Genomic DNA, 14,137 nt, shown 5'->3' with positions numbered 1-14,137 from the left:
CCCAGCTGCAGCTTTCACCCAAACATTGCTGTCCAGCCAGACACGGGGCTGTCTGGGGCCACGGGAGCTGTGCCAGGGGTGTCCCTGGCCATGTGGGACAGTGGGGAGGAATTCCTGCCTGGCAGGGGGGGCAGGCCCTGGCACAGGGTGCCAAGAGCAGCTGGGGCTGCCCCTGCATCCCTGGAAGTGTTCGTGTCTGCTCTCCATGTGTACCTCTCTCCATGCACGTCCTTCCCCATGTGTGTCCCTGTGTGGGATTTTGTATGTCCCTGTCCCTGCCTGTCCCTCTCCACTCCTGTCCTTCTCCACCTGTGTCCCTGTGATTTTGTGTGTCCCTGTCCTTCTCCACCTGTGTCCCTGTGTGTGATTTTGTGTGTCCCTGTCCCTAGCCACTCCTGTCCTTCTCCACATGTCCCTGTGTGTGATTTTGTGTGTCCCCGTCCCTCTCCAGTCCCGTCCTTCTCCCTTTTGTCTCTCTCCATGCGTATCCTTGTCCATGTATTTGTCCCTGTCCCTTCATGTCCCTCTCCATGTGTATCTCTCTCCATGCACGTCCCTGTCCACACATGTCCCTCTCCATGCGTGTCCCTGTCCGTGTCTGTCCCTTTCCATGCGCATCCCTCTCCATACCTGTCCTTCTCCACGTGTGTCCCTCTCCACGTGTGTCCCTGTCCCTCTCCATGCGTGTCCCTGTCCGTGTCTGTCCCGGTCCCTCTCCAAGCATGCCCTTCTCCCTGTGTCCCTGTGTGTGTCCCTGTTCCCAGGTGTCCCTGCACACCCCGGTTCCCGTTCCCGCCCCGCAGTTCCAGCCGGGAAGGGCGGGCCGTGCCGCGCTGTCCCGCCGGGCTGGGGGCGGCCGCAGGGCCGGCCCCGCCGCTTTCGCTTTCGCTTCCCCGCCGGGCCCGCTCACTCCGGGCCTTTCCCGGTGGGATCCTCGTCCCGGGATCCCCGTCCCGGTGGGATCCTCGTCCCGGTGAGCCCGTCCCGGTGGGATCCCCGTCCCGGTGAGCCCGTCCCGGTGGGATCCCGTCCCGCTGGAGCAGCGGCCATGGCAAGTGCCGGGGCCGGGGGGAGCGGGGCCGCGCACCGCGAGGGGCAGGGCCGGGAGCAGCGCGGGGAAAGCGCTGGAAAAGGCTGGGGAGAAACGGGACAAGGGATGGAGGGACAGGAGCCAGGGAATGGCTCCCACTGCCAGAGGCAGGGATGGATGGGAGATTGGGAATTGGGAGTTCCTGGCTGGGCGGGAATTGCCAGAGCAGCTGGGGCTGCCCTGGATCCCTGGCAGTGCCCAAGGCCAGGCTGGGGCAGCCTGGGGCAGTGAAAGGCGTCTTTGCCCATGGCAGAGCTGCATTGGGATGAGCTTTAAGGTCCCTCCCCAGCCAAACCACCCCGGGATCTGCCAGGAAATCCCAGCAGGACCCGTTATCAGCAGAGCTGCTGCCCCATCCCTCCCTCCCTCCCCATTCCCGGCCCCTCCCGCAGCGCCCATCCCCGCCTGGGAGCAGCTGCTCGGCACAGACGCGTCTGGGGAGTGATTCAGCACAAACCGCGCGTTCCCGCCTTGGCTTTTTTTTCCCCTAACCCCACTAGCAGGCCCGAGTGTTGCTCCCAAACACCAGCTGGGAAGGTGTGAGGGCTGTCTGGCAGCTGAGCCGAGCTCCGGCTGTGCCAGGCGTGAGAAAATCCCGCCTGCGTCTTGGAGCGCCCTGTTGGTATTCCCGCCGTGCCGCCTCGGGGGCTGCCTCGCGCGCGGGCCCCGCCGCCGGGATAATTACCCGCCGTCATTAATTAAAAGCTCCCGGCTCTCGGAATTTGGGTTGGGTTTGTCTGCAGGGCCCTGGTGGTCCCCGGGATTTTGGGCAGCATCACTCCCTCAGCAGCACCTTGTGGAGCTGGGATCGTGTTGGAGGCAGCCCAGGCCCAGAAACACAACTTAGGAGGAGTTTAAAACTTAAGAGGAGTTTAAACTTAAGAGAAGGTTTAAACAAATCAGCCGGAGTGACTGACCTCAAGTGCAGTGACTTGAGGAATGACAGCTCGTCCCCACAAACCAAATTTATCTCCTTTCTTCCAAAAAGTCAGTGAACTCTTCAGTGTAGTCAGTGCTCCACAGTTTGCAGTGATACTGAATTTCAGAAACCACGTTAGCAGAGGGACCTTGCAGCTGAGAAACTGAAATTTAGTGCTCGTTTTTCCTGCTTTCAGCAGATGCTGAGGGTTTAAAAGGCTGAGATCCCGGCTCTCCTGAATTTAACAGGGAATCCCTGCTGAGCATCACATGCAGTTACAATTTTTCTTTCTCTTCTGATGTTAAATATCAGAATCAGGAAACCACGTTACCAGCGGGACCTTCCAGCTGAGAAACTGAAATTTAGTGCTCATTTTTTCCTGCTTTGAGAAGATTTGAGAGGGTTTAAATGGCATTTAAAGCCATTTTTTAATGCAGGTGCCTGAGGCAGCCTGGCAGGCACTGAGATCCCATTGGGCAGGATTAATTAACCCCTAAGTGCACATTGCCAAGGATCCTGAAACAGCTAAGAAATTGAAAAAAACCCCTAAACAAAACAAAAGGAGACTTGTAATTCATACCATTCACACCTAATGCTTGAATTTTATCTGTTTTGAAAATGAACTTCTCTTGCTACATGGAAAAAACAATTTTTATTTCTATTTTATATATATATATATATATATGTATATATATAAGTATTTATATATATAGTATAGTTTATATATATGTGTGTATATATAGTATTTAGAAATGTAATGGTAGCAAGGATGTTTTCATCATTTTTTTCAGAAATTAGGCATTAATACATACTGCATTATGTATTATATATTAATATATTAATATTATATAATGTATACAATGTATACATTAATATTTATATTATATATAAAAATACATCTTATATATTCTATATATACATATATATTATAGTATATATAGTATAGTGTATATATGTGTGTATATATAAGTAGTTTAGTATTTAAAAATTTAATGGTAGCAGGGATGTTTTCATAATGTTTTCAGAAATTATATATTCTTATATGCATTAACATATATATTATATATAAAAAAATACATCTTATATATTCTGTATATTCATATATATGTATATATAGTATATATATAGTATAGTGTATATATGTGTGTGTATACATATAATTTAGTATTTAGAAATGTAATGGTAGCGGGGATGTTTTCATAATTTTTTCAGAAATTATGCAGTCTTACATACAGATATATATATTGTATAGTGTGTATATATATATTATAGTGTGTATATGTATATAGCTTAGTATTTATATCTAGATATAGATATATATATAATATAGTGTGTGTATATATATAGTATAGTGTGTGTATATATATATATTTTTTTTTTTTTAATTTAGAAATGTAATGGTAGCAGGGATGTTTTTCATAATTTTTTTCAGAAATCATGCATTCTTCATGGATACTTTTTTGTATTGCTGCTTGAAAACACACATTTCCAAACTTGAAATATGGGTGTGAACAGCGTGTACCAGTTAAAAAAAAACCCAAAAAAGGGGAAGAATTGCCAAGGGAGTGGGGGGCTCTGTTTAGTATTTATATATAGATATAGATATATATATAATATAGTGTGTGTATATATATAGTATAGTGTGTATATATATATAGTATAGTGTGTGTGTATATATATATATATATATATTATTTTTTTAAAATTTAGAAATGTAATGGTAGCAGGGATGTTTTTCATATTTTTTTCAGAAATGATGCATTCTTCACGGATACTTTTTTGTATTGCTGCTTGAAAACACACATTTCCAAACTTGAAGTATGGGTGTGAACAGCGTGTACCAGTTTAAAAAAACCCAAAAAAGGGGAAGAATTGCCAAGGGAGTGGGGGGCTCTTTGGGGCTGGGAATGCGGGGTCCCTCCTGAGTTTGCCATCTCTGCAGGCTGCCAGAGGCACGAGGACAGTTGTGGTGGCCGGGGTCCCGGCTGGGCTCCTGCAGGATGAGCTGCTGGCTGACATCCTCACCATCCACTTCCAGCTGGCCAGGAACAGCGGCGGGGACGTGGAGCAGCTCACCTACCCCACCCGCAGAGAAGGAGTCGCCTACGTCACCTTCGACGACCCAGAAGGTGCATTTACATTTTAAAAAATTTTATTTAAATTAATATATTAAAAGTTCAGCCATGCCCCTGAAGAATTAGCCCCAGAAGGATTTGAAACTGGGATTTTATGGAAGGAGGAGCTGTTAGAATTTGAAATTGGAAAAGCTTGTAAGGTAAACTTGAAAGTTAAACACAAAATTTCATTGGAAACTTTAAGAAAAAGCTTCTGAACTTAAGTACTGAAAGCCAAAATATAAATTTATAATTCAAAACGAAAACGTATTAATTAATTAAATTTTACATTAATTTTTAAAAACGCATTAATATTTTAAAATTAAAATAAAATAAAACACATTAATTTAAAAAATAAAACACATTGAATAAAAAATTAAAATTTAAGAATATTTAAAAATTAAAATTAATAATAAATAAATATTTTAAACTACAATACTATAATTTTGTAAATATAATAAATTTATACTGATTATACTCTAATTTTTATAAATAGTATATTATAAATATATTTAAACTATATTATAAATATATTGTTATATAAATACAATATTACTATATTATAAATACAAAAATATTAGAAATGTATACCATAAATTTATAAATGCCATAACATAATAAATGAGAAAAAACTCACACTGTAACATAAATCCATAAAAATATTTTAAAATTAAATTAAAAACAGAAATATCTTTATTAACAAAACATTTTACTAATCAATAATTCTTTAAAATATCCTATAACTAAAAATCTTAAACCTTTTTAAACTGTACTACAACTATACTATACTGTAACAATACAATACTACTAAACTATACTATAACAATATGAGCTAAACTCACCCTTCTTATCTATAAAAAATAAGAAAAAATAAATCGCATCATCTAAAAACCTCAAAACTCTTATCTCTAACTTACTCAAATCTCTTTCAAAAGTCCTGAGGAGGCCGAAGCCTCCCTGCTAATCAGGCCAAGTTTCAGGATTTTGTTTCTGCTCATTGAAGTGATGACTCACTCACCATGCAAAGCATTGTGTTTGTGTTTTAGAGGCAAATCTGTGCTGTGGATAAGGTGTTGTTTTTGTAGCCAGGCCTGGGGGATAAATCTCTGCCAGCTAATGTGCCAGGGAGCTGGGCTCGTGTCTCTGAGTAATAGGTGAAATATTAGGTGAGGGCATGGAGTGGGTGCGTGTGTGAGGGCACAGGAGGGGCTCCAGGTGAGTGCCTGGGTGCATTTTGGGACCATTTGGGTTCATCCTGGGGGCAGCCCTGGCTGGGCTCTGGTGCTGCCCGAGGTGCATCCATGGAGGAGATCCTTGGATCAATCCCTGCTTTATTCTGGAAATCTGTTTGGTCTCTGCTCTAGGGCAGCCTTCTCAAGTGAATCTGGGTTTGTTTTCAGTTGTGGAGCGTGTTCTGAAGAAGGATCAGCATCTCCTGCAGGACAAGAGGCTGCCCAGGCCCTACCCCCTGACAGTGACCCGCTACTGCCACAACGTGAGCTCCTCCCTGCTGTCATTAGCACTGCTTTAACTGAAGGGATGGGTCCCAGTAGGGCTAAAAACAATTTATTGCTCAGATAAACATCAGTCTCAGAGGCTGGGAGATACAAGAGAGAAGGCAGTTTGCCATAAAAAATGGTCACAAGTTCTTTGTTACAAGGCAGTATAACTTTATAACCCAGTGGACAGTTGCCACAAAGTTTATTTTGCTTTTCTAACCTATCACCTTTACTCACTTCTGCTGCAATGGATATACTTTTATCCAGTGGGTTGGTGTCACACAGATGCATCTGTTATAACTTCTCAGCTCTTAGCTACTCTATACAATTACACCCTACACTGTAAACTCTTCACTATCTTATCAATAATTTCTTACTTACTTAAGTTACTTAAGATGTTTCTTACTTCTTAAATTGTAGAAACATAAGTTTATGATGTTTCTGCTTAATGTCTGTGTATTATATTTTCATATCAATCCAAGCTTCTCCCAAGGCTGCAGATCAAACCCTCCTGTGTCTGTGGAAGTTTCTGTCTTTCCATTTCCCACACCTAATTCATCTAATTATCCTCAATACCTCATTAGCCACTCCTTAACTTCTCCCATTGACAATTCCAGGCCTTCCTGTGGGTCACATCCACCCTGAACATGGCTGTTTTCAGGGATCACTTGGTTTTGGAAGATTTGGTGGAGGAGATGAGGAAGCAGAGCCCGGCTCTGAGTTTTGGGCCTTTGCAGCGTGACGGGCAAATTGCTGTGCAAGGATCCTTCCCAGCACTCCGAGTGCTGAGAGAATTCCTCCTGCTGAAGGCAAAATCCCTCTCAGAGAAGGACAAAAGGGAGGGAAAATCCCACCAGAGACCGAGGAGGAAGCTGCAGGAGCACAGAGGTGCTGCGGAGACGCGGAATTCCACGCGGGATGCGCAGAGGGAAAAGCAAGTGCTGGTTCTGGACACGGATATCTATCACTACATGAAGTGCTTTCATCCCAAGGCTTTCCAGGGAAACGACCTTGTCATTTCTGGTGTCACCGACGGTGACATCACCACGGTGTGCATTGAGAGTGCTGGCAGCAAGGCTGGTGCTGCTCAGGGACTGAGGGCCAGGAAAATGATGGAAAATTACTCGGTGGAGCTGCAGAAGATTTTACGGAAGGAAAGGATCGGCTTCAAGGAGCACAGCAGAGCTGAGAAGCAGAGATACAGACAGCTCTGTGACAGGCTGAAAGGCCGCTACCCCAGGGTGCTGGTCATCCCTTGTGACACCCACCTTGACCTTGTGGGCACGTCTGCTGATGTTTTTGGGTTTGCAGAGGAGGTGAGGAGGCGCTCCAGGTAGGAGTGAGGGCTCCTGTGGTTTGGATTTCTCAGGCAGACCCTGCCTGTGGCACTGCAGGTCTCCCTCTGTGGCACTGGGGTGTCACTTTGTCCCGCTCACAGGCTGGCAGCTCTGCAAGCCTGGGCCCCCCAAATGCCAAATTAGGGTCAGAACAAAAAAATCAATGATTTTTGCATCTTTCATGAACCTGGGAACCTCTTGTGCCCAGAAACAGCCACATTTCCTTTTGGTACCTCAGTGCATTCTCCTCCCAGCTTGCTGTCAAGGACTACATGATGAGAAAAGAGATTTTATTTTTTTTTTTTTTAATCTGGGTCTGCCAGCCGTGTAGGAAACACTGCAGGGAAGTTCTGTGTGAGGTTCTGTGAGGAGCCGACCACAGCAGCCAGGAGTGGGGACCCTTCTGGGCCTTCATCTGCAGAGGGACCCTGGAGAGGAGGGCTGGGACACCTGGCAGAGCAGAGTGCACCTGGAATGGACAGGCTGGAGAAAGCCTTGGTGGTTCTTCCCTGCAGGAGACAGGCGACTTTGTTTTCATAGGAGCAATAGTGGGGTTTTTTCCAGCTGTAAAGGCTTCTGCAGCACCTCTTGACAGCTCGTTATTTAGACATGAAAGTGTGTCCAGAGATTTGATGGGAAAATTTGGGGGCGTTCAGACTTTGGAGTCGGATTCTGTTTATGCAAATCTGTTTTTATATCCATTACAAGGGCACAAATGGGTTTTTTTAAAACCAATTTAGAAAATAGCTTTTATTTTGTGATGTCTGTGTTTAGAATAATTTCTCAGAATATCCAGGGCAGCTTTTCTGTCTGATGTGCAAGGAAATTTTAGGGGTTTATGCCATTAAAGAAAAATATTGTCCAAAACATTGTGTCTGTGTTATTTTAACCAAATCCCAGATTTTTTGGTTGGAAGCCCAAACCTGAAGCCCAAGAAATGCTCGAGGCATTTTCTTGTCATGACTGAATCTCCATTGAAGTGGAGCAATTGCAGTGAGGTGTGTTAAAGCACCTTTGTGTATTAAAAATTTATTAAAAGTTTATTAAAAAATGACTGCCAAAGCAGCAGGTTGATGAGCTTAAGTGCTTTGCTGAATTGGGAAAGGGGAGCAATATTTAAAGATATTAAATAATAATAATAGTAATAGTAATAGTAGTAGTAATAATAATAATAATAATAATAATAATAATAATAATGGTGATTAAATATTTAATTTCATCCTTTCCAAGTTCCCCCGTGCTCTGCAGGTTCTCCAAGGGGCTCAGGGATGGGAAACTCTGGAAAACTCCCCCTGGAGCAGTTTGGGGTCGTCCCCACAGAGCTCAAGCAGAGATGGGAAGTTTTTCAACCTTGTCAAAGAGAAAATCCTCTATGAAGGATAGTCCTTTAATGAAATTAGTGCTGTTTTCCAGTCTCCACATTGAGCTTCTCTTCTTTCTATTGAAGAGGCTTTTTTGAAATTTTTTTTTTTCTGATTCAGAGCTTTGTTATTTCCCACTTTTTTGCTCAACAGGCAAACCAGTGGCACTGGTGTGTGTGTGAGCCCTGCCGGTCGCTGCTGCCTGGGGGTGGTTTTTGAGTCACTTTTGGCCTCAGCACAGCTGGCAGCAGCACTTCAGGTGTCCTTCAGCTCTGGTTTTGTGCCAAACAACCCCTCCTTACCCAGCGATCTGCAGTCACCACCTCCAAACCTTGAAATCCCAGCAGAATAAAATGTTCCTTTTGAATCCCGGCTCAGCTGGAGCAGCTCCTCTTCCCATTCCCTTTGCCCCCACGTCCTTGGCACCCCTTCAGCATTATCCCGTTGTTCCCAGGGCTCTCCATCTGCTGCTCTCATTCCCAGGATGTCGATTCTGGAGACAAAAAGAGCTTTTTTGCCTCGGCTGTTTTGTTTGTGGAGTGCTTTGGAAAGAGGCATCTGGGGAAAGAGGAGCAGAGGAGCTGCTGTTGTGCTCCAGGGCTGCTTTTCCAGCTTGGATTTGGCTGGGAATGCCCCACCTTTGGCCCTGGCATGCATCCAGGGCTGGTGGTTTCTGAAACACAACCAGTGAAACGCACATTCCTCCTCCTCACCTGCAGATTCCACAGAAAACAATGGATATTTAGCTAAAACCCCTCCAATTTGGTCACTGCCATGAATATTTCAGCAAATCCAACCAAGCAAACCCGTGTTAGGGCTGCTCAGGGACTTGCCAGCTCTCTTTCTCACAGTTATTTTTATGGCAAGCAAGGCTCTGCTGTCTCTGTGAAATTCCACTTGAAAAATATTTGTGTGTGGTGGATAATATCTGGGGAAACAGCTGTTATTCCTGGATCTGTTGGCTGACTCAGGACTCTCAGGTTTGCACATTAATTTGAATAAAAAACTTGCTCAGGAGACCTCAACAAAACATTTGTGCCCTCCCTCGCTGCCCTTCCCCAGAAGGGGAGAAATAAGAGTTGTAAAAATACAAAGCCTCATTTTGATTTGAGGCACAACTGCTGGAAAATAAATTTTTAAAACACTTTTAAAAGCAGCACAATGTGAGCTCAGTTCCTGGCAGCACCTGGCTACAGTCAGTGAGGAAAACACATTAAAAACACCCTAAAAACACCTTAAAATGCTTTAAAAGCGTGAAGATTTGAGGGATATCAAATCAGCAGGAAAATCTTGGAGGATTTGGAGGCCAGAGCGATGTCCTGGCTGTCCTGAGGGGCTGGGGGAGGTGGTGCAGCAGCAGAGATGGGCTGGAGCCCTTCAGCATCCCTGACACAAAGGGCTGCTCCTGAGGGAGGGAGGGAGGACAAAGCTGCTCCCCGTGGTCCCTGTGCATCTCTTGTGAGGATGGACGCCGTTCCTGCAGGAAGGAGGGGTTTCCATGAGGAATAAAAAGCCCTTTCTGCAGGTTCCCTGTCCCCAAAGCTGCCCCTGCCGCCTCTGAGCCGCCCTCGAACTTTGTGCGTTTGCTCCAAGAGCACAAACTGCAAAGGAGCTGTCACACCTCCTGAAAATCTGCAGCCCTAGGAGGATATTCTGCTTCTGAAAACTGTGTTTTATTTAAAAATAACCCCCGGAACGACGTGTAAGAAAAATAAACAGAGTTAATAACAATCATCTCATTAAGTGAGGTAACTTCCACACCTTCGTCAGGGGACTGGGAAGCATCCAGCCCAGATGAAAATGGGAATATTTACCAGCTGAGGGGGGCTGGGGAGTCCCTGCAGCCGTCCAGGGGTGGCTCCCAGCCGGGGAGAGGAGATGGATTTAGCAGGGATCTCCCTTGGCTCCGGGAACAAGCCCTGGTTCCTGCTCTGGTGCACATCTTGTGTGGGACAAAAGCAGCTGTGACCCTGCCCAGGGGGGCTGGAGAGGCTGGGAGAGGCTGGGAAAGGCTGGGAAATGCTGGGAAATGCTGGGAAATGCTGGGAAAGGCTGGGAAAGGCCGGGAGAAGCTGGGAAATGCTGGGAAAGGCTGGAAAAGGCTGGGAAATGCTGGGAGAGGCTTTGAAATGCTGGGAGAGGAAAGGCTGGGAAAGGCTTTCTGCACTGCTCAACCCTTCCAAGGTGGCTTCTCCCTCTCATCCAGGGTGGTCAGGGTTCCCGGATCCATGGCTTCCATCCAGTTTAATTCCGAAGGACTCCTTGGGAATCCTTCCCTTCACCTGCTGCAGTTAGCAGTGAAAAGACCTTTCCCACCTCTCTCTTTTAAATGAGCAGCACAGAGAAACCCCATGGGGGTACTTTACCACCTTCACCTGAATTAGAGGATGGGAGTCTTCCCCGATTTCTGCAGCAGCTGCCTGAAGATAACCAGGCACCCTGGCCAAGGGGATGAAAAATAGGCATTAATTTTAATTATGACTTAAAGCAAACCAGAACAATCGAGTCAGACTGCACAATTCAGGGCTGACAGCACCTGGTCTGCTTGTACTTAATTTTTCCTTAGCTGTAGGAGTTGTAGAACATCTGCTGGAAAACAAATCCCCTTTTTCTACTTTCCTAACACAGCTTTTCTTTGTCTCCTGACACCCATTAATGACCTTTGAAGAAATCTCCTGCAAGGAACTCTGTTAAGGAAAGGCACCACCTCTGCAGGAGCAGCACCAGTGCTGGGTGTTGCATTAAAAGCACTTTCCAGGTGGATTTTCCCTGTCCTTTCTGCTCCTGCCTTTGTCATAGGAGCAGTGGGATCAGCAGCTGCGGGAAATGAATTTTTAGAGAATTCTCTCATGGTGTAGCAAAGGCTGATAGGCCAAGAACACTTATAGTGTATTGCAATTAGGAAATGTTTGGCTTCTGGTGGTGATGGTGTGAATTCTAACATCTGTACTGTTCCACCCTTCTCATGAGACTGAAAATGGAATAAAAGGTTTTAAAACACCTCTGTTACCCCAGCTCTGGGTCAGAAAAGGGCTCAATCCAACAAGCACCTGCCACCCAGCATACCAAAGGGGACAAAAAAACGGGATAAAATATTGGAAAAACAAAGTTCTGCTGTGTTTGTACAGCTGGAATAGTTTCATACTCCTGAAATCCCTGGAGAAGGAATGCCAGGGGTGGCATGTACAAACGGGATGGTGCAGGGGTGGTGGGATTTCTCCACTCTGGGACTTTCTCAGCTCACCCCTGATGGTGCTGGAGCTGCTCATCCCATTCCCTGTTCCCTCCGGGTGTCCCCGAGGTGCGGAGCTGCTCCTTTTGGGGTCACCCTGGGCTCTCCGCTGCTGCTGGATCCCTCCTGGGGTTGGACACCCGCAGGTGCCCCGGCCGGAGCTTGTCCCATCCTCCTCCTCCTCCTCCTCCTGCTCGGCAACACAAGAGGGAGCCAGATGCTTTGGAGCCGGAATTCCAAGGTCTGCGCCTGGGTCCTGCCCTGCTGCGGGAGGAGGAGAGCCGGAGAGGGTCCTGCTCCATCCTGGAGCTGTGGGAAACCGAGCTCAGCTCACCTTTCCCTGGAGGAGATGCCGGGATCAGGTCCTGTCTCAGCTCACCTTTCCCTGGAAATTTTGGGATCGGGTCCTGCTCCCTCCCAAGCTCAGCTCACCTTTCCCTGGAGGAGATTTTGGGATTGGGTCCTGCTCCCTCCTGGGACTGCGGGAGACAAGCTCAGCTCACATTTCCCTGGAGGAGATGTTGGGATCAGATCCATCTCAGAGTTTTGGGAAGCCGAGCTCAGCTCACCTTTCCCTGGAGGAGATTTTGGGATCGTGTCCTGGCTCAGCTCACCTTTCCCTGGAGGAGATTTTGGGATCGGGTCCTGCTCCATCCCGATCTCAGCTCACCTTTCCCTGGAGCTGTTTGGAGCGGCTCCTTCCCACCCTTCCCTGCCCAGGGTGCTCTCCCAGCCCCTCTTTCAAGGCCCTATAAACCCGGGATTCCACGCTGGGGTCGTGGCTGTCCGAGAGGAGCAGAAGCTGTGATTAATCCTTCGTTAAACACGCTGTAATTAAACCGTGCCGTAACGAGACCCGTGCCAAATAAAGCCCACTATCCCATCCCTGGAGCCAGGTGAGCTGGGAGAGCATGGGCTGAGAGGATCTTTAGGGTCCTTTCCACCCCAAACCACTCTTCTGTCTGTGTGGGATGCCCCCTTTATCTCCCTCTGCTCTGATCCCGGCTTACCTGGGCTCCTGATCGCTCCCAATCCCCTCCAAACACGGATTTTGGAGGAGAGACACCTGCAGCTCCACTGCCCCAGGAATTTAACCTTTCCCTTCTCCTCCAGGCTGCAGTCAGGGGCACCAAAACCGTCACTTTAGACACCCTGGAATAAAAATTTAAAAATCTTCACTTCCACTTTGACGCGGATGGTGACAATTTTTTCCTGGTGTGACAGCAGAAGCTGCTCCTCTCCTCAGTGTTACAGATGGCTGTGCTCTGCCTGGCCTGCACTGGGAGCTTGTGTGCATAAAATATCATCTTCACCATCACCTGGTGCTTTTATCTTTCAGCAAGAAGCTCTTGTGTGGATACAAGCAGTCCTGAACGAGAGGAAATTTTAATTCCCACACTAAATCCTCCCCTCTGTTGGATGAACATCTCCCCCAGGAGGGAAGGCTTTGGTGTTTCTCTCAGAATCCCCCAAACTTTCTGAATAACACACTCAGGGACTCCAGCAGCTGCTGTGCCAGCCCAAAGGAGAGCAGGAAGGATTTCCCAGGATTTCCCAGGTTAATTCCTGGCATTGGCAGGCCTGGATGGGCTGGAATGGGATTTCCAAGGGGGAAAAACAGCCTGGAGGGAATGCTGTGGTGTACAGAAATTCCTGCAGGGGAGGGGGCTCATCTGGATGAAAAAGAGCCAGGAAGAGGGAGCAGAGTTTTGCTCAGATATGGTTTGTCCCAAAGCCACCCCAAACCAGGGCTGTAAATGCCGATTTGTGCCTGTGCAGCATTTCCCCCACTGCAGGAATTCCCCCCACGCCTGGAGCTGCTGGAGACCAAACCAGCTGCAGAGGAGAGGAAGCTGGAGAGGGAAAGGTGAGGAAAACCCACAAAAGAATCGCATTTAACCCCTGCTGAAGTCACACCGGGGTAGCTGCATGTGCTCAGCCGTGCTGCTGGCAGCGCTGTCCCCAAGTGTCACCACGTCCCTGCACCCCAAGCACTGCTCTGCAGCCCAGGGTGCAATGCCAGCAGCCTCAAAGCTACCTGAAGTCCTGCCAGTTTGGGGCTTGTCACATTTCAAGCTGTTTTTTAAAATTATTATTGTTTGTTAATTTTTTTTATTTTTTTTTTTTGGTGCTAAGTTCTCGGTTTTTTAATGTGAGTAACCTTGAAGAGCTCCCAGACTTGCAGTGCCGCCGTGGGAATCACAGATGGAATACCTAATCAAATGAGAGGATTATATCTGAATTAAAATCAGAAGAAATGTGGGTGGGGAGGGACCTTCAAGCCCATTTTTTCCAACCCCTGCCACCTCCCCCTGTCCCGGGGTGCTCCAAGCCCTGTCCCGCCTGGCCCTGTTTTACCTTGGCAGAATTCCTTAAGTCATTTTCCTGAAATAATTCAGGTTTTGGTAAGGCGAGGCAGCTCTCCTGCAGGATCATTGATCCCCCTTTGGAACAGGTGATTTGTTGTCTTTAACTCTGATTTTTGGGAATGCTGAGGGAGGCTGGCAGTGCCGGCAGGGACAGGGTGCCAAAGTGCCCCTGGAATTCCCAAATTAAAATCCTGGAATTTCCAAATTAAAACACCT

General features: G+C 46.9%; 1 protein-coding gene across 4 annotated transcripts; it reads left to right on the top strand.

The window, feature by feature from the left end:
• Nucleotides 1-811: 811 nt before the first annotated feature.
• RBM43 (RNA binding motif protein 43) lies at nt 812-7,893 on the top strand. Of its 4 annotated transcripts, none has more exons than XM_039713287.1 (5): nt 871-966; nt 998-1,051; nt 3,952-4,138; nt 5,524-5,618; nt 6,240-7,891. In XM_039713287.1, the coding sequence occupies exons 2-5, from the start codon at nt 1,049-1,051 to the stop codon at nt 6,957-6,959; spliced, it is 1,005 nt and encodes a 334-aa protein (XP_039569221.1). In that variant the 5' UTR covers nt 871-966; nt 998-1,048; the 3' UTR covers nt 6,960-7,891. The 4 variants fall into 4 exon arrangements, with proteins under 4 accessions (XP_039569289.1, XP_039569154.1, XP_039569221.1 ...); XM_039713443.1 differs by having other exon boundaries at nt 899-947; nt 979-1,051; nt 6,240-7,892; XM_039713220.1 differs by having other exon boundaries at nt 814-1,051.
• Nucleotides 7,894-14,137: the final 6,244 nt, after the last annotated feature.

This window comes from Passer montanus, unplaced genomic scaffold, assembly GCF_014805655.1.
Source record: "Passer montanus isolate IOZ18808 unplaced genomic scaffold, ASM1480565v1 scaffold1, whole genome shotgun sequence".
Taxonomy (NCBI): Eukaryota; Metazoa; Chordata; class Aves; order Passeriformes; family Passeridae; genus Passer; species Passer montanus.
Note: the sequence above shows the minus strand (reverse complement) of the source record. Positions and strands in the feature narration are given on the sequence as shown.